We start from the raw sequence: 19,563 nt of genomic DNA on the forward strand, positions 1-19,563 counted from the left end.
TCCAGGAATGCAATACGTCCCCTTAAACACCTTTATAACTGGACAGTGTGTTGCTATGTCCAATTTCACAATGCTAGGTAACATTTGTGTTGTTGTGGCTGTGAGAGGTTAAGCTGACCTAGAAAGATAACAATGAAGCTATGAAACTTCTTTGTGTCTATAAGAGGGAGTAACTTTTGTGGGTAAATAGGGCACTTTGTTATTTAAGAAATAGCATTAACATTTAAAGTTTACTGTATATATCTTATTATGTGTTTAGATTTCTTTTTATTGGTGTGGGATTGGTTTTTGTTGGCCATTAGAACAAATGCAAGATGTAGTTAAGAAGTATTTAATTCACCAAGGCTTCTGATGTGACGCACACCTTTACTTGACCTTTAAGGATTTGAATATGGATGCATGCTAATTTTATTACTTATGCACAAGAGTCCTCAGACACTGCTGAATCACACAGGCTTACTATTTTTGTCCACTTTGCAACTGTGATTTTTCTTCAGTGGGAGATTAGTATGCACATACACACATGGAGGGTATTAAGTTGGCTCAGAGACCAGCATCTTGAAGTCAAAACCTTGTTACTTTTAGGTGAAACTAAAGCCGACATCCGGGTCTAAAGCTGCCTGCTTTTTTTGTGTGTATTGTGCCATTGTGTCTCTGCCAGTGCGATTTGCCAATGTTTTACACTGACCCATTGCTATTTCTTTTGCTCAAACTCGAATTTAGAGTTTTGAACAAACTCCTAACAGGGTTTTTGAGGTTTTAAATCCATGATTTGCTTTTTGTTCATTCTAGTCAGAACTCGTTGGTAAATGGGGAGAGATATTCTCATGGGAGAGGACATTTAATTAGACCATTGTTTATACAACTGTGAGAGCAAAATATCCAATATTTTTCTTCAAATTTGGATCTGTTTTTCCTTGAAATCTTGCAGCTTTGTTGAAGAGAGGTGTGCTCTTACTTCTCTAAGCAATTGGATCTCTGCCTGCTGGACAAAAAAACATGCATGAATCCTATAGACCAGTTGGAAAAGATGACTTAAATTAATACTTTTAAATTAATAAATTGTTTGTAATATTATAACTAAAATATAATCTAACTCAAATATCAATTAAAATGTTAAAAACACAAGAAGTAACTGAAATCATATTTCCTTTTCACCCCTTAATAGTAATTGTTGTTTATATTGAAAATTGTATTGTTTTTATTGGCCAACGTACAGGTCTTGAAATTTCTGGAGCCAAAAAAAAATTAATTGGGCTTAACACCAGAATATAGCTGCAAGTAACTGAAATTCCTTAGCCTATATGGAGGGCCTCCAAATATTGTGTTGGATAATTAGGGCCTTTGAGTTGAAAATGTTGAGAAAATCTGCCATAGACTAACATTATTAAAAATGTGTGTTCTTCTCACTACAGGCCACTAAGAAACCAACTTGTAACCACAGAGCACACCCTGGTAATCTCATAACAATGTGTTAAAAATCTTTCAGGACACCTTAGCTATAGCAACATTTACATGAGCAAAAATCCCCCCCAGTTTGTCTAGATTTTTCAAAGGGCAACCTGTTTAGCTATTTGTTTTGCGACAACATGTGGCCCATTGAAGCTGGATACTTAAAGGGGTCCTAATATGCCCTTTTGCAAAGTCTTCATTTTGTTTTTGGGGTGTACTATATTATATTTTCATGCTTACTTGTTCGAAAAACATTTTTACATTACCTTCTCAGTCTGGCTCGAACATGCTGATTTTGATGAAGCCCCTCCTTCCAAATACGAAATGTGCTGTGATTGGTTAGCTGGCCCAGTGTATTGTGATCAGCAGCGATTAGCGTGTATTTGGGAAATGTCCTGCCCCTCCATAACTGTAAGTTCTTCTCTAGCGTAAATATTGAGGATGACATCAATTTCAAACCAATTTGATCTCGATTCAGACCCTGACAATGTACAGATTTCATGCTCAGACTTTGCAAGCACGGATTTCAACGTTTTAGAATTTTTTTTTTGTTGTAATTTTCTTTTACATTGTAGATTTTTTTTTAAATCTACCATTTAATCATAATATTTGTGTGAAAAGTGAAAACTAAGGTGATACAAACAGTAATCAATCACAAAACCATGGTTAATTTTAAAAGGAGCGGTGAACCATCCTACAAAAGCGACTGAAAACGTGCAGTTCTCCATAAACGTTGGGGTTATAATTTTCAGGAACAGCATTTAGAATAAGTCAATCAGCCTTGAAGGTCAAAACAATTGTTTTGGAAATGTGGAAAATAAAAATATGTCTCTTTGACATAGCGACAACATTCTAATTCAGCTCAACCTGCCCTCGTCCCCTTTTTTGCTATTCCTAGGGCGTGGATTATTTAAATGAGTACCATTGTGACTTCATAAGATTTGGAAAAATCATGTTGTAGTTCAAACGAGCCATTCGTTGTAGCTCTTTGAACGTGGATTCTGTTAAATAAAATATCTCCCTTTGGAGTGGACTTTGAGCTTTGAAACCTTGCAGATTTTTTTGGTAACACTTTATTTTGATAGTCCACTTTAGACATTCAACTAACTACAAGTAACTTTGCCGTACAAGTCAACTAACTATCATTAAAGTATTAGTAGACTGTCTGCTTAATATCTGCTAACACTTTATTTTGTTGGTCCCCCAAATTTAACTGACTAGAAGTAACTTACTGTAGCAACTATAAGTCAACTTGTTCTCCTAACCTGAACCCTAACACCTAACCCTAACCTAACAGTCTACTGACAGTCTACTACAGCCTACAAATACTCTAATGACAGTTAGTGGAGATGTAGTTGAAAAGTTACTTATAGTTAGTAGAATGTCTAAAGTGACTATCGAAATAAAGTGTAACCATTTTTTATGCTCAAACAGCAACATAACACACCAACTAAGATTGAAAAAGTGGAAAAGCATAATAGGGCACCTTTAAGGGCCTTGACACACCAAGCCAATGGTCGGCCGTCGAGCAATGTCTGGTTATAAGGGGAAGGTCTGTTGTTTCTGCTTTGTGTTTCTCACCTCGGCTCTAGTCTGGCTTATGCTGGAGGCAGTTTGTCTGATTCAACATCTGATTCACGGTGAGACCGATTGCTCTGATTGGCTGTTGTTGAGTTTAGCAAAGAAATCAAGACGGCACAGACAGAAGGCTGCTCTAATTTTATGTCATTTTACCTTTGCGTTCCACTACGTGCATATTTTCACAACATCATGAGCCACCTGGAATGAAGAAATTGATCAGCATGATTGATATTCCAAATGGTAAGCAAGCACTGCTTTGTTTACAGTTTGTATATCTGCAGTCCTAGTTTCTGTTTCCCTTTTTGAATGGCGAAAAAAGGCTATTGATACTCACTGATTTAGACGGATATTTCCTTACACACTGACACAGAACGCACATGCTAGTTGGCAGTCAGATGTAGTCTTTGCCATGTGTTTAAAGCCCAGCTTTTTGGTCGAGACACAGCTGAAGCAAAGGTGACGACTCGTCAACTTTCGTCGCCATTTAGTTATTTGATGTTGCCTTGGTGTGTCACAGCCTTAAGAGATGTTAAAAGGAAGTTGAAGCTTGCGTGAGCAGAACTCTTAAGGTTCTTTTCTTGTGGGGTTATTTTTAAGTTACTCGCAAATTTAAATGGACTCATGATCCTCATGTCGTTCCAAACCAGTATGAACTCCTTGCTCTCCAGCAGTGAAGTTCGAATGTCATATCAGAAACCCGAACTTCAGGAACACCTCGCTGGGTGTTGCAGTGCTCCTGCACCCTCAGCCGCGAAAGTAAACTGATTTATCAGACACGGCTATTTTTAGAGCCTGTTTGTGTGCTGGATCTGCACATGGCATTGCTGTTTTTCTGATGTATTTTAGGGATGTCCCGATCCGATCCACGGCATCGGTATCGCGCCGATACCGGCCCAGAACGCTAGATCGGAGATCGGAGGGGAGAAAAAAATATGAGCGATATCCAGTTTAGCGGCGCAGCCTGTCACGTGATGATTGTTGTGTTTAAGCACACGCGCGCAGAGAATCACTCTCGCTTTTGCGCACGGATTCTAATGTAATCGGATGATTCCACAAAAGCTGCATTTCAGTCTTTTCAGAAATTCATTGGCTATCAGAAAATAGCGTCATTTCATTCTCTATTGCAACTGGATAGATAAACTGTCACTCAAAGAGAGAGCGAAACTGGCGCGCGTAAAGTTTGAAGCGAAATTTACGCGCGTGACGCGCGTCAGAATCAAAATCCGTTGGCGGTCATTGTTTTTATGTCGACCGAGCATTCATCAAGAGAGTTACCGCTCTGTATTTACTCTGGATAGCAGAACAGCGGCGTGGGGATCATCGTCGCCGTATATTTGTGTCCACCGGACCCTTCGGAGCCGAACCGTTTGGCGAGTTTCACCATTTGCTCGCTCCAGGAGCTGCGCTGGATGACGGCCGCTGTCAGCGGTACTTCCGCCTGTCACGCGCCCAGTTTGATGACCTGTTGTCCCGCATCTGAGCGAGGATCACCCTCGCCCGGCCCCTCATCCATCTAATCTAGCTGTCATTTATTTTTGTTTTGATAATAAATAGAGCCAGCCTTCAAAAGTTATTAACCTGTCCTGTGATTTTTTTTTCTCTCTCTCACGTCCAGACACGAATTTATGCACATATGTTGATATATATATATAGCGCGCTATGTATGTTATGCGCGCAGTATGTCTCGCTCTAGATTCCGGGAGATTTGAACTAATTTGCGGGCATCAGGGAGACGCTATCCATATGCGGGAGACTCCCGGAACTTCCGGGAGACTTGGGATGTCTGTCTTTACAACATAATACTATTTCTAGATATGGAATGAATAACATTCAATACAAAATGAACATGTCTCCATATAGAAATAATGTTTTAAGTGATGAAACATTTGCTTTGTTGTGCATAATCCCACCATGCATTTAGTCATATTAACAAAATAATTTATTGAAGCATCCAGACACTTCACCACGTGAGCAAGCAGCTAGGCTCCTGATTGGTTAACGCGGCGCGAATTCACGCCAAAGTTCAGATTTTTCAACTCGGGCGGCAGACGCGAATTCGCGTCAAACGCGTGAATGCACAACGCTCAATTCGCGCCATTCGCGCCAACTTGACGCGCGAATGAGGCGTATTCGCGTCTTCCGCGCCGCGCTCCACGCCTCATTCGCGCCGCAGGAATTTTTCTTGCATTGACTTAACATTGAAATCATTCGCGCCTGACGCCCTATTCGCGTCCGGTGTGAGCGTAGCATTAGTGTGTCGAAGTTGTGATAGCGCTGTCGGCTAACGCGAAATGCTACTATTTACATTCCATGGATGTTTATTCATATATACAATTGTTTTGGACCAAAAACTTCTTCAAATTGGATTGTATGGACGCTTTACAGTGAAACCAAACCATTTTTGTTGGAATGTGGACTAACAGATGGCTAATTGGTGAGTTTCTTCCAGTTTGTGTTGGTTTGTTTTGGCTGTTGGTGGTCTGACAAAGAGACAGATTGTGCCCGCTGTGTTGATTGTATCTTAAAATGGTTTACATCGTTCGAATCACGAGTTTCTCAGCTTTCCAAAGATATGTATTATGTTTACTTTTGTGTTTGTTTTGTTTTGTCTTTCACAAAGTTAAACCTATAAACCACCCTGTGGGCCGTATACGGCACGTCGGACCACGAAAAAAAAAATATCGGACTAATATCGGTATCGGCAAAAGCCAAAGGTGCGGCATCGGTATCGGTATCGGAAGTGAAAAAGTGGTATCGGGACATCCCTAATGTATTTTAGAATGTGTGATGTTAAATGTGTCTGCCTTTGGTGTTTTCAAGTTCCTTGCTGGCTTTGCACTTCACAATGCAGCTATTTTTTATCCACAGAACGTATTTATGTCATATGCAAAGATGTGTAGAGAGATCAGGCTCCATTTTGTGGAAAATAAGACACAGAGCTGGCATGGAAACAGCTGAATTGTAATATTACCCTTTCCAGCAATGTAGCACACCGTGGAATGAATTATATACTTTTTTTAATTTACTTTTTGGGGTGTAGAAATCTTGAAACTTTGTCATTTGAGACACTTGAGGAGAAATGCCTTAAAATAGGGACCAGTCTTTCATTAAGAATGAATGAGCCTCTATTTTTGCTGCCAAATCACTGCGCTCATTTCTATTCCGTTCACAGCTCTCAGAAACTGTCCTTGTCCTTAACTATTGCACATTTAAAGGATTAAATCATCCGTATGACTTTGGTTCTTCCATGGAATACAGAAGATGTAATTTTAAAGAATGTACTTGTTCAAAAGCAACGGCTTTGATGCAAAAGCACCATAAAAGTATTATTAAAGTAGTCTAGAATTATATTCCAAGTCTTCTGAAGTCATTTGACAGACTGAATACGATTTTCAATTAATAGTTTAGGTGCGTTCAATGAATCAATGGAACATTGGATCTGGTTCACAAAAGTTATTTGTTCACGAATCATACTGAACCTGTTCAACTCACTTCACAATACTATGGCTTCAGAACACTTACAATAAAGTGCTTGGGAACCACTTTTATGATACTTTAATAACTTATACCTATGTGTGTCCTTTTTGAAGCTTGAATGATTCAGTCCCCGTCCATTGTAACAGAATGCATGAAGCAGTATATTGGATTATCTGCCTATTTTAAAGATTCTTTTTTGTTGTTGTTTATCACTTAATGTGCATGGGTTATATATATATATATATGTAAGTCGGTATTTTATAGTTAATTTTCTATGCTTGTTGGTAGTGATGGGAACGAGACCGCCTATGCCGAGTCTGAGTCAAGACCGAGTCTTTGAAGGGTCGAGTCCGAGTCTGTTGGTTTTCAAATACAGTCGAGTCCGAATCAAGACCGAGTCTTTGAAGGGTCGAGTCTGAGTCGAGACTGAGTCCGTTGGTTTTCAAATACAGTCGAGTCCGAGTCAAGACCGAGTCTTTGAAGGGTCGAGTCTGAGTCGAGACCGAGTCCTTTGGTTTTTATATACAATCGAGTCTGAGTCAAGTCCGAGTCTTTGAAGGGTCGAGTCTGAGTCGAGACCGAGTCCTTTGGTTTTTATATACAATCGAGTCTGAGTCAAGACCGAGTCTTTGAAGGGTCGAGTCTGAGTCGAGACCGAGTCCGTTGGTTTTCAAATACAGTCGAGTCCGAGTCAAGACCGAGTCTTTGAAGGGTCGAATCTGAGTCGAGAACGAGTCTGTTGGTTTTCAAATACAGTCGAGTCCTAGTCAAGACCGAGTCTTTGAAGGGTCGAGTGCGAGTCGAGACCGAGTCTTTGAGGAAGCAAGTCCAAGTCAAGATTTTGTCCTGACATATCTGTTTTGATATTCATGATTTAATATCAACCCAGTTAATAATCAACAGTTAGGCCTACAGACTAAACTAGATTGGGAATTGTTTAGAGCAGTCGTCTTAACGTCTTAAAGGGATAGTTCACTTGGAAATTAATTTTTGGTATGTTTTGGCTTACCTCTAGAGCATCCAAGATGTAGGTGTATTTTGTTTCCGCAATAGTTTCAGTTTTGATATTTTTAGGTCAAACCATTCTTGTCTGTCAGTCATATAATGCAGGTGTTTGGTCACCAACGGTTTGTGGTTCTGAAAGGCGAACTTGATGATGGCAGAGGCAGACTTGTCGCTCATCTTGCCGCCGCTCACACCAGGCAGCAACTGAAGACACTGATGGCTCTGATGGCAGTATCTTTGCATTGCACCATGGGATGTCATTTTCAAATAATGCCTGTCAACATTGTATTTTATTATTATTGTTATGTGTTGTGTGTGTTTTTTTATATGAACATAAAAAATGCACTGGAAAAAAAATCTCGAGGACTTGGCCTGAAAATTACTAGTCCCACTGTGGTCTGAGACCGAGTCTGAAGGGTCGAGACCGAGTCAAGACCGAGTCTTTGAAGGAACAAGGACGAGTCTGAGAAAGCAGAAAACGGTCTCAAAACAATAATTTAGCTAAAATGACAAATATAATCTTTAGCAAAAGTCGAAATTGATATAAATTTTTCATAATGCACTTTAGAAAGTTGTTGCATTTAAAACGATTGATTTATTTTATTTAGGCAAAATAGGATTGAATTTTAATAATGATTGTTTGACAAATAATTATGATTTTATCGTATCACCCAGAATTTTAATACGGGTTCATCCCCAATTGTAATGATTACAATGTAATATTTTTGTGTCTTCCACAAAAGGAGAAAAACAATGAAATTTAAATATTTACATATTAAAATCAGAGAGAATATTTAATTTAAGATACCTTCTGTTTTGGATCCCCTTGCAGACAAAAAGGAAGCTGTATATTTACCCAAATGTCCTTCTGTATAGACAGACTGATGTTAGCTCGAAGTGAGTTATGCCATTGCTTATGACTGATTCTGGATCTGTCTGTCATGCTCTGAGTCAACAGCCCAGCCAGGTTTAAGCTACATGGAGTCTAAAGGGGATTACCGTCTGACAGACTGATCCAAAATCAGACTGCATGTCAACATCTCAGCCAGACCTGCCAGACCTTGACTACACCTAAAACAAGAAGAGACTTCCTTTCTTTCACTGAAAACTCAAATACACTTATAATGTTAGCAACAGATTTAGCACCAAAACATTTTTACTTTATCTGCCCATTTTAAACACTCTCTGTGACCTTTAGAATTAAACAAGCTGTTTTTATAGAAGTCATCTAAATGTAAATGACCTTTGTTATGATTGGCTAACTTCTTTTGCATATGAAAAGTACTGGTGTAGTTCACACTGCATTCATCAGGACAGGCCATGTTGAATACTGAATAGCTGTTGATGTGTAAATGTGGGCGGTAATATGTTAATGCTCGCATGGGTGTTTAATACTGTGACAGTTACAGAATGACCTGTTTTTGCAACTTAGTTTCTTTTTTTCTTATTAAAACATCATGCAGGAAAAATCCTGTTTTGCCTGAAATGACCCCTTTGATGATTTCCTTACCATCACCTCTATAAGAAAAGAATGTGAAACATGTGAAATCTGAAGGATCGTTAAGCTTTCCCTGTTGAAATGTATTCGCAATCACAAAATGTAAAGTTTCAGTAGAGAATCAATTGCAGATTTGAGTTAGGTGCAGATTTGTTATTTGAGTGTGTGTCACTCTGCATGTATGCGTGTGTTGCATGTTCCCAGGCTGCATTGTGGGAACTCCTGATGCTGATTCATTGTGAGGAGCCACTGTTCTTTTCCAGAGAGAGAATGTGTCCAGCCACACATACACGGTACACACACACACTTACACATACTGCTTATACTGAAATACGTATAAGCGTGTGTAGCAGCAGCTACAGCCTGTGTGTGTGTGAGAGAGGAGGTTATCATTTAACTGAGGGTTGTAAACCCCCATTAGGTAATTGTTTCTCTTTTGGGCCCTGGATCATGCAATTTGGCGACAGTAACCCCTTCTGTTCACAGTCACTGACCCACAACTGATGAGTGTGTGTAGGCCGGGATCGAACAGCTGCAGATTGTGATGTCTGTTGTCAGAGCTCCTCACCTTTGGTTCATTTAGCACTTGGGCACCCAGTGAGCTTTTAGTTGTCTAGCATAAGTACATTTACAGAAGCATCAATGTGAAAAAAAAACAACAACAAAAAAAATGCTGTAAAGAGAAGTGTATACTCTATACTGTAATTAACTCTTGTTAAACACAGTGTGCTTATGTCTCATGTACACCCAGGGATATTTAAGGCCATTCACAGCTGAATTTCAAGATTTCCACAATCACGGAAAATCTGGAAATATCAAGGAATTTTACATTTTGTGCAAGACATGCAGATAAATTGAAAAAGATTTATATTATAACTTGATATAAAATTGTGGAAATGTCTCTAGTAAACATACAGTACCATGCCAAAGTTTTGGGGTTAGTAACATATTTTAAAATAAATGTATACCTTATTTAGCAGCGATACACGGAATTGATGGAAAGTGACAGTGAAGAAGACCTACTATTATAAAATATTTATTTTTCCTGAAAAAATAAAAAATGTTTTCCACACAAAGTTAAGTTGAGCAGCATAACTGTTCAACATTGATAAGATGTATCTTGAGCACCAAATCAGCATTTTAGAGTGATTTCTGAAGGATCGTGTGACACTGAAGACTGGAGTAATTTTATTGTAATTTTGATTAAAATTCAGCTTTGGTGAGCATAAGAGACTTTTTTCAAAAATATTTTTAAAAAATCATACCGAGCCCAAAATTTTTAACATTAGTGTACATTTTTGTAGTTTTGTTTTTGTAATATAATAGATAGTATTTTTTTATTATGTAATATAGACAACATTGTTTGATTTGTAAGACAATTGCTTTTGAGTAGATTTTTTTTTCAATAAATTTGACAATTATATAAATATATATATATATATATATATATATATATATATATATATATATATATTTCACATCCAACTTTGTTTGGAACTCAGCATGTTTAATCATTGTGCGTGAGACGGTACATGCAGCTTTTCAAGTGCAATAAGCTGATTGGCCTGTTTACCTGGATAATATAATGCATGCCTTCATGCAGATGCATTCCCTTGACATGGCATGTTCATTTTTGTGGCACATTCTTCCCTGTGGCAGACTGTGTGATATGAATTTGTTTGATCACCTCAGAAATCAGAGATGAGGCTCTCAGGGATTGAATCATTCAAGGGTTGTCCCTAGCAACAAGAAAATATATCATTATGTGACAGCCATGCTATTTATATATTTGTGGATATATATTTTTTCCTTGCAGGTTTATGTTTGTGCATGTTGTGTAAATACAGTGCTGTGAGTATTGTTCTGAGGAGCAGGGTGTATCATTGCATTCTTCAAATAGTGGCTAGCATGAATATATATAGGCGGGCGATAGATAGATAGATAGATAGATAGATAGATAGATAGATAGATAGATAGATAGATAGATAGATAGATAGATAGATAGATAGATAGATAGATAGATAGATAGATAGATAGATAGATAGATAGATAGATAGATAGATAGATAGATAGATAGATAGATAGAGTAAGTAATCCATTGGTTAGTGGATCTGGCTCAGCCAATAGCATGTAGGATCATCTGTTTCTCATACAAGGGATGGAGAGTTTATATGGTATTGTTGGTAATTCTGAGTCAATTGGCCCAAGATAGATGAAACATTTTCAACGACTTTTTAGATCAGTGATAGCATTAAAACTCGGGGTTGGTAAGATTTTGTAATGCTCTTATGCTGACCAAGGCTGTATTTATGTATAAAATACTTTAAAACATTAATATTCTGAAATATTATTACAATTTAACAGATTTTTTTTCTATTTTAATATATTTTGAAATATAATTTATTCCTGTGATGGCAAAGCTGAATTTTCAGCATCATTACTCCATTTCTCAGTGTCACATGATCCTTCAGAAATCGTTCTAATATTCTGTTTTTGCTCCTCAAGAAATTTTGTTTTCTGCAGCTTAACATTTTTATAGAAACCGTGATATATTTTGTTTTTTTTTACGACTCTTTGCTAATTAGATCAATTGAATGTATCCTTGCTGAATAATGAAACGTATTTTCTTTAAAAAAAAATAGTAACTTTCTTTAAAAAAAAAATTACTAAACCAAACTTTTGAATGATAGTCTATGTAAATGATATTCTGTGACTGCTGGAGAAATGAAAATGACAAAAATGCTTAAACATTAACAGGCTTAAACATTAACATTAAACTACTTTTCATTGATGTTTGCTTCTAAATGAAATGGCCAAAAAGACCTGATTCCTTTTTAAAGTGACAAACAGTTTTGAAGAGCAACCATTTTCGGGCTTTTGTTTTACTCTCTGCTCACTGCAGACACAGCCTGTAAACGAAAGAGAATATTACATAGCAAGGTTGTTAAGAAAACAGAGTTACCATCACATCTTTGATTTATCACCAGTGTCACTAAGATGGCTGCCAAAGAGCATCTCCCATCACGGGGTGCTATTTATATCAGCTATTCATCAGCTCCATCAAGTGATGGGGAGATACAGCACACAGCAGGACGAGCGTGTGAGACACACGTTGACTGTCTGGCCGCCGTCTTAACCTTAAGCATCACAAAGCTGCCAGTGTCCAAGTGCAAACAAATACAGTTGTGTTGATAAAGATGTTCTTTATGACAGCAGGGATATTTATTACAGTTAAAATGCAAGGGGCAAAAGGAGCGTTGTGTGTGTGTGGATGATATTATGATTGATCATGGTGTCTAATAAACATGCTCTAGGGTTATCAGAGTCCATTCAAATAGAATGTGTGGAGAAAAAGGAAAAGAAGGAAATATGTGATGCAAGACCCTGTTTACACTCTGTGACGTCAACCATAGACTTTTTGAAGAACGGTTTTGCATAGACAGTAAAAGAAATGGACACAGGGTCCCCATTGATTTCAACGGAGAACATTGAAGCCTGTTCAAAGCTGATCGGCAGGCGTACTGCGCATTGCGCAAGCTCAAACTGAGCCTGTCACGTGAGCAACCCGTATGTCTTCTAGTAGCTGTGCCGAGTGAAATCTGAATAATTCCCTTCCGAACCTCACAGAGAAGGAGAGAGTGAGTATTAGCTGTCCATGAGCTAGCAGCAGGATCAACTTTATGACTCTCTCTGGGCTTCTCCATTGACTTTATCGGACTTTATGTCTCCACGTCCCCCTGATTGCTGACCCAATATGACCTATTTTTTTTACAAAAACTGCTTCTACGGGGCCATAACGTTAGAAACAAGGTAATGGAGCCTTTTATTCATTGTCATGTTTCTTTAGAAATAAATAATGGACAAATGGAGTCTTTGGATGCCTCAGATTTAAAGTTATTCGCTGTCAAAGTGATGCCAAAATGAATGGGAGTCAATGGAATGCTAACAGCAGGTGAAGTTCTGCTACAATAGCGGCTCCCGCGAGGCTTTAACTTCTGGCTGATGGATTACCCCCTTGGTTTTGAGGTCGTTTATGAGGGGTATGGGTGGCGTCATCTTTTGAAAATCTTGGGAAATCCTAACCCCGCCCACCTCCTGGCCAATCCATATATGGGTAAAAAGGTCGGCCTTTGTGTGAGACTGAGCCGGCCGGTGGACGCGCCTCTTCAGCCAAGCAGCTTTAGCAATCTGTACCGTTACGAGATCGAGACTTGGCTGCTTTTTACAGTCACTCCTTTTACGTGCGACTAACTAGCTAGCAGATCAGTCAATTCTTATGTTCATTTGGCAGGTGCATTTACAATGTTTCAAATGTCAATTATAACCATAGGTAAAGTACCTCAGTCGATAACTTATCTGAGGCGATTTAATGCTAACTGTTGCAGTGCCACTGCCCACAAACATTGATGCTAAATAGTAACTACGTGAAATAGTAGTGGAATGTCACTGACCGGAAAAAAAGGAGTGAAGTACTGCTGTCGGTTAGTGCAGATTATAGCAGAGCAACCCATGTTATGTATGATGTTTCAATACAAATGTTCAGAAAGGATACAGTTTGATGTGTTGTCATGGCAGAGACATCAAATTTCAGGAATTTCACTCGGCAAAGCCTGTTATCAGCTGTCAATCAAAGTTAACCACGCCCTTATTTGTCATAAATTGTATATCTAATTATGATTTAAACTAACATGTTAGAAAAAAATTCACCCCCCTCGGAACCATGAATTTATGCTGTGTACACGGACATTTTAACATGGGGTCTATGGATATTTGCTCCCTTTTGGGACCTCCCTCTCACAGATTTTCGATGTATATCAGTTTTTCACACTTCTGGGTAGGCTTCATTTTTCAGATTAGAATATTGCCACTTGTTTACACTAGGTATTTTTTCATTAACATGATGCTCTCTTGTTTTGTACTGTGTTTAGTACAATGTTAAACCTCATGGAAGAAGATGGGGACTTGCAAATGTTTAAGATAAACTTTATTAATGAAATACAAAATGAAAGTAAAGCAGCAGCCCCACATGGATGACTGCCACACAGAAATAAACAAATGCAACAAAAAGTCCAGGCTTGGTCCTCTCTAGTCCTTCACTGTCATCACTCCTCCTTTTATCTCTCCATTATCTCCTCCTTGAGACTTGAGACTTGAGGCTGACATTCGCTTCGTTCCCAAAGCTCATGGCCTCGGCCTGATATCCACATCACTTTTTATTAATTTATTTAAAAATATATTAACAATATCTGTTGTAATATAATATACATACTGTACCATACAGGCACTTGAACATACCTTTTCGATGATGAGCATTTTTAATTTCTGTATTAAAATTTAATTTAGATATTTTTGGAGGTATAAAATCAGAAATGTTAGGATCATGCAATTGTACTGATATTATTGAAAAAAAAAGCCTCATTAAAATAATTTAATTCTTGAAAACAAAACCTCAAGTAGGTAATATTAACAATCTTTTATTATTATTTCATGGAAATAATTTTGGAAAAAAAATTTGGAAACAAAACATGCCTGTATATATATATATATATATATATAAACAGGCAAATACAGCTTTTAAAACAGCTTTTAAAATACCAGATAGTTTGTTCCTTTTTTTTGACAAGTACGTTTTTTATAATTGTTTTATAAATGTTAGTTCAGGTTGTAAAATGTCTTTTGGTGCAACTCCCCCAAAACTCGATGATATTTATGAATGAATAAAAATGGTTTTAAAAAAATACATTTTTAAGATCTCACATACATGTTTAAGCGCAAGAAAAAACATTTGTGATTACTTCTTACTTGATGGTTACACCACATTTTTTATAGTCATTAAATTAAAACTTTTCTTGAAATTCATAAAATGTTTTTTACAGTAATATAAAAACAACACAAATACAGCAAGATTAAATTGAAAAAATCCTGGCACATGTTTTGAAGTTGTTTTTAATTGATATTTTTTTTTAATGAACATTTTCATTCATAATGAATCCATGAAAATCTGCCTTATTTTAAACTCTTGTTTAAGTGCATGGTTGATTGATAGATCAGTAGCTAGTCTTTTACCAGTCTCTGGGATACATTTGCACCCATTTACACCTGTATTTATTACTGACCACTTGTGATTGCGTTCCCCGAGACGGATTTTAATATGTGTAAACGGGGTCTTAGGGAATGTGATGGAGTAGGCAGAGCAGCCGTATGGACTCTTTGATCCCTAAAGCTACTTTAATCTAATATGTAGTTAGAGCAATACAGTGGGGGTTGGGGGCACACTTTGCTCTTCTACAACCAATTATCATCAAGGTGTTACAACATCTTCACTTTTAGCCGTGCAAAGCTCTCTCACACTTAATTCACAGCCAGCGATTGGCTTCCAGGAGCCTGTAGACTGTAGCATGTGGTTGTTGTTGGCCCTGATGTAGGTGGTAATCATAGACATGATGGTATATGTGGTTTTGGGCATAAATTAGCAGTTTCATATGTCGGTATCTTATGTTATCTTTCCTTTTTTGCTTGTCTCAGGTACAACCCGCAGTCCACGTGACGGAGAGGTGCCAGGAGTAGATTATAATTTTTTGTCAGTGGAGGACTTTCTAAAGCTTGAACAGAGTGGGACACTGTTGGAGATTGGATCTTATGAAGGTAAATGGCAATCTATGGAGTTTTAACATGCTTTTTGCTTAGCCTTTATATATTTATTTATTTTATTTTATACTCTATGTATGTATGCATGTGTGTATGTATAAATCCCAGATTTTCAGATATGTACATAACAAAATATATTCTTGGTAATAGTTAAAATCTTTTAACTATAATATTTTTGATATTATGAATTTTTAATCCCAGATTTTCAGAGATGCGTAACATGTATTCTATGTTACGTATGTACGCATCAAAATACATTGTTAATAGTTAACATCTTTTTTTTTTTTATTTCTACTCTGTGCAGCTGTTGTTTTTAATCAAAATGAATCTCTTAATTAATATTAAGGTTGATCCCTCGTCCTGACGTGGCTGAATTCTAAATTTATCACTCTCATTTTAATGATGTGGAGTGCTTTTGTTCAGACAGACAGCTCTGTCCATTGTCATTAGCCTTAAACAATACTGCCTGATTGTCCAGACACACTGATACCATTATCTCCCATTAAAGTTGCATCAACTTCATGAAGACAAGCAGTCATTTTTATAATAGAGCATTTGCAAAAAAACCCATCATCATGTCTTACATTTCCTTTAACCCTCCTGTTCTGAATGCTGGTAATATCCTCTTGTTGCCTAGGTAACTATTATGGAACACCCAAGCCGCCCAGCCAGCCCCCTAGTGGGAAAGTGATTACTGGCGATGCTCTGCAAGACAGCCTTCCAGGTTCCCAGCAGTCAACCCCACGACGCACCAAGTCTTACAATGAGATGCAAAATGCTGGAATAGTGCCTACAGAGACTGAGGACGACGATGAGGTTCCTGAAATGAACAGTAGCTTCACAGGTCAGCAGTGAGCCGTCTGGCACATGGGAGAAGGGAAGAGTGATGCCTCTTTGTTGCTTTCCTCTTCCTTCGCCATCATGATTCAGGGAGGAAGGGGGAAAGAGCGCCATCTGGCTGTGGCAGAGGGGTTTTGTTTGTGTTAGAAAGCACCAAGATGGACTCTCCCTGTCTTTGTTTATTGATCCGTCACTTATGCGCTGTCAACTTTCGCACTCTCTATCAGAGTATTGAATGGGTTGCATTTTCTGTTGTTCTTAGAAGTGTTGTTTATCTGTCTTGGATTGCTGCATGCAATAGCTGCTGCTGGTCGATGAGAGGTATTGATATTCTTGTGATCGGAAGCACTAAGTACAGGTTTCAACGCTTTTGTAATACAATTCGATTCCTGTAAACATATTTGGTGATTCGACAATACGAATGTCCACATTGCATTGTATTATAGTTGGTAACAGTGAGCACCGCCTATTCATCTGTCAATCAACAGTTATGCTAAAACAAGGTTTTAAAACTACTTCAAAGACATTTTCCCACCCAAGTTGGAGGTTTACACATCTAAAGTTCAGTTAATATTGCTGCACAGCTACAGTTATATTGTGCATTCCTTTCTAAATGTCATGTTTGCTGTGAGATTGGGAGTACGGAAGCAGCGCTTTTGAGCCAACATTTATTTTTTGTGCTTTATTAACATGCAGTAAGAATCAGTTCAAAAGTTTGGGTTCGGTAATGTTTTTTTTAAAAAAGAAGTCTCTCATGCTTACTGCATTTGTTTGATGAAAAATACATTAAAATCAGCAGTAGATCAGATTGCAATTTAATGAACTGTTTTCTATTGTAATATATGTTTTAAAATGTAATTTATTCCTGTGATGGGAAAGCTGAATTTTCAGCTGATTTCAGCTTTTCTGATCCTTCAGAAATCATTTTAATATGCTGTAAAAAAAAAATATGCTGCTGCTGCCTTAAAATGTTTAAGTACAATCAACTTGAATGTTTAAGTCATTTCAACTTAAATTACATTATACTGACTTAAAAAAATTGAATTTTCTATAACATAAAAAAGTTGGAAATTGCTTAACTTTAATGAGTTCAAGAAATATAGTGTATGAGTAAAAATATATGTTGTCATAACATTTTTACATTTTTACAGTGTATGCTGATTTGGTGCTCAAGAAACATTTCTGATTATTTGCTGATTAATATTTTTGTGGAATCCATAATCAATTTCTTTCAGGATTAAACACATTTATTTGAATTCAATAAATGTCTTTACTGCAATTAAATTCTAATCCATATAAATACATGCATTAATTCATTAACAAATAATTAAAAATCTTACTGACCCCAAACTTTTTGAAAGATTATATAGTCGCATATTCACAGCACAAAGTTGCATTTGAGACACGTTATAACGATTCACCCTAGATGAATGTAAAAACCATTACATTTCTGCTCATGATCCCACAAGCTGGTTTATGTTAGCAATATGACATTTTTCCAAATTCATACTTCAGGCTGTAATCACATATTTTACTTCAAGGAAATTATCATATTTTACATTTCGTGTTTTGTTTAATATCCAAGTTAATTCTAGGGCTCTTCATTTAAAATCGGCAATAAGCTGTCCTATTCATACAAGTTCATGCCTTTTAAATTTGGAAGAGTGGTTTAATTTAAAGCAGCTATTTCAGGCAGGCGGGCCATGCAATTTAGCTGAGAGTCGTTTTGTTTAGATTCCTCACCTCTCCGAGAAGGTTAAGTGTTTAATTGTTTACACTCTTACTGATTTGAGGGGATGTTTTTGTGATTTAAATTTTTGGTGTGGGTGGGAAAGTGTCAGACAACCATGTGTTGGTATGGGTGTTTGTGTATAGTGAAATAGTGTTTGATCACTGCAGAGTTTACAGGAAGTGAGAGGGAGGGGGCCTGGTGCCACTCTCCAAAGCATTCACATTAGCAAAAGTACATTGCCACATTTATTTGGGATGTATTTCTCATGTTGAACTGAGAGGGTCTTGTCTTTGTGTACTAATCTTATGTGTGCATGCAGGAGACTCGAGTGAACCGGACGACCACCCCTCCGTGCGGCCCTACGCCCGCGATCACGTTCAACCCTACGGGCTCAACAACACCTCGGCGTCAACCACGGAGAGCTCTCAGAATACACACACACACCCCGGCTATCCCACGGAAGAGGATCCTCTGGGGCCTCTGCCTGGAAACTGGGAGATGGCCTACACTGAGAATGGAGAGGTCTACTTTATAGAGTAAGAACCAACCTCTATCTTCATGACACTTTTATTTTTACCGTGGCCTTGAAAAGTTTTTGGACTCTGCAACACATTAAAAATGCACGAATGCTTGTGCTATTTAATAATATATCAAACCAAGTAGCAATGATATTTTATGTGTCCTCCTGAAAGGCAATTATATTGGCATAATATCTATTAAAAACATAAATGAAAAAGTTTAAATTGTTTAAAATGGATTTGAACCAATTCAAATTATTGGTTTAAAATGTATTTAAAAAAAATATTTTCAATAATAGGGAAAGCAGAAAAATCAATAGTGAAACGGAAAATGCATACGAAAATTATACTAAATTATTTATCATTATTTCTACATTAATAATTAATGAACTTATTGGTTTTTTTTTTTTTTTAAAAACTGTGAATTATTTAATATATTTATCAGCATTTTAATAATTGATTGCTTGATAGTTTTGTTAGTTGATTTTTTTTTTTTTTAACATAGATACAAATTTTTTCAATGAGTGTCACATTTTGGCCTCCATATACATAATTGAAATTATATCTCAGAAAAGTTTGAACATCAGTTGTTTGCAGATGCCACTTGGTTTGATCTTTTGAATCTAATGCAATGAAATACATACATTTTTAAGTGTAACCTAATTGTCTTTTTCAAATACCTCTTGGGCCCACTATTAGTATATTTAGATATGTTTATGTATAGACAGTGGTTGCACTATAAATATCTTAGGTTGCAGTGGTTTTATGTTTCTTATTTTAAGTTTAGAAATTGCTTCTGGCGGTTTTTCAGA

At 37.2% G+C, this 19,563-nt stretch overlaps 1 protein-coding gene across 2 annotated transcripts in view; it reads left to right on the plus strand.

Annotated features, from left to right (window-relative positions):
- The window catches only part of magi1b (membrane associated guanylate kinase, WW and PDZ domain containing 1b), a 142,599-nt gene that overhangs the window by 76,418 nt on the left and 46,618 nt on the right, over positions 1-19,563 (plus strand). For both annotated transcript variants that reach the window (XM_039673294.2, XM_039673299.2), the window contains exons 3-5: positions 15,539-15,658; positions 16,299-16,505; positions 18,553-18,769. In XM_039673294.2, coding sequence (XP_039529228.1) covers positions 15,539-15,658; positions 16,299-16,505; positions 18,553-18,769 — 544 coding nt within the window. The remainder of the gene's footprint in view (positions 1-15,538; positions 15,659-16,298; positions 16,506-18,552; positions 18,770-19,563) is intronic.

Source organism: Pimephales promelas, chromosome 21 (assembly GCF_988280905.1).
Source record: "Pimephales promelas chromosome 21, fPimPro1.hap1.1, whole genome shotgun sequence".
In the NCBI taxonomy this organism is placed as follows: domain Eukaryota; kingdom Metazoa; phylum Chordata; class Actinopteri; order Cypriniformes; family Leuciscidae; genus Pimephales; species Pimephales promelas.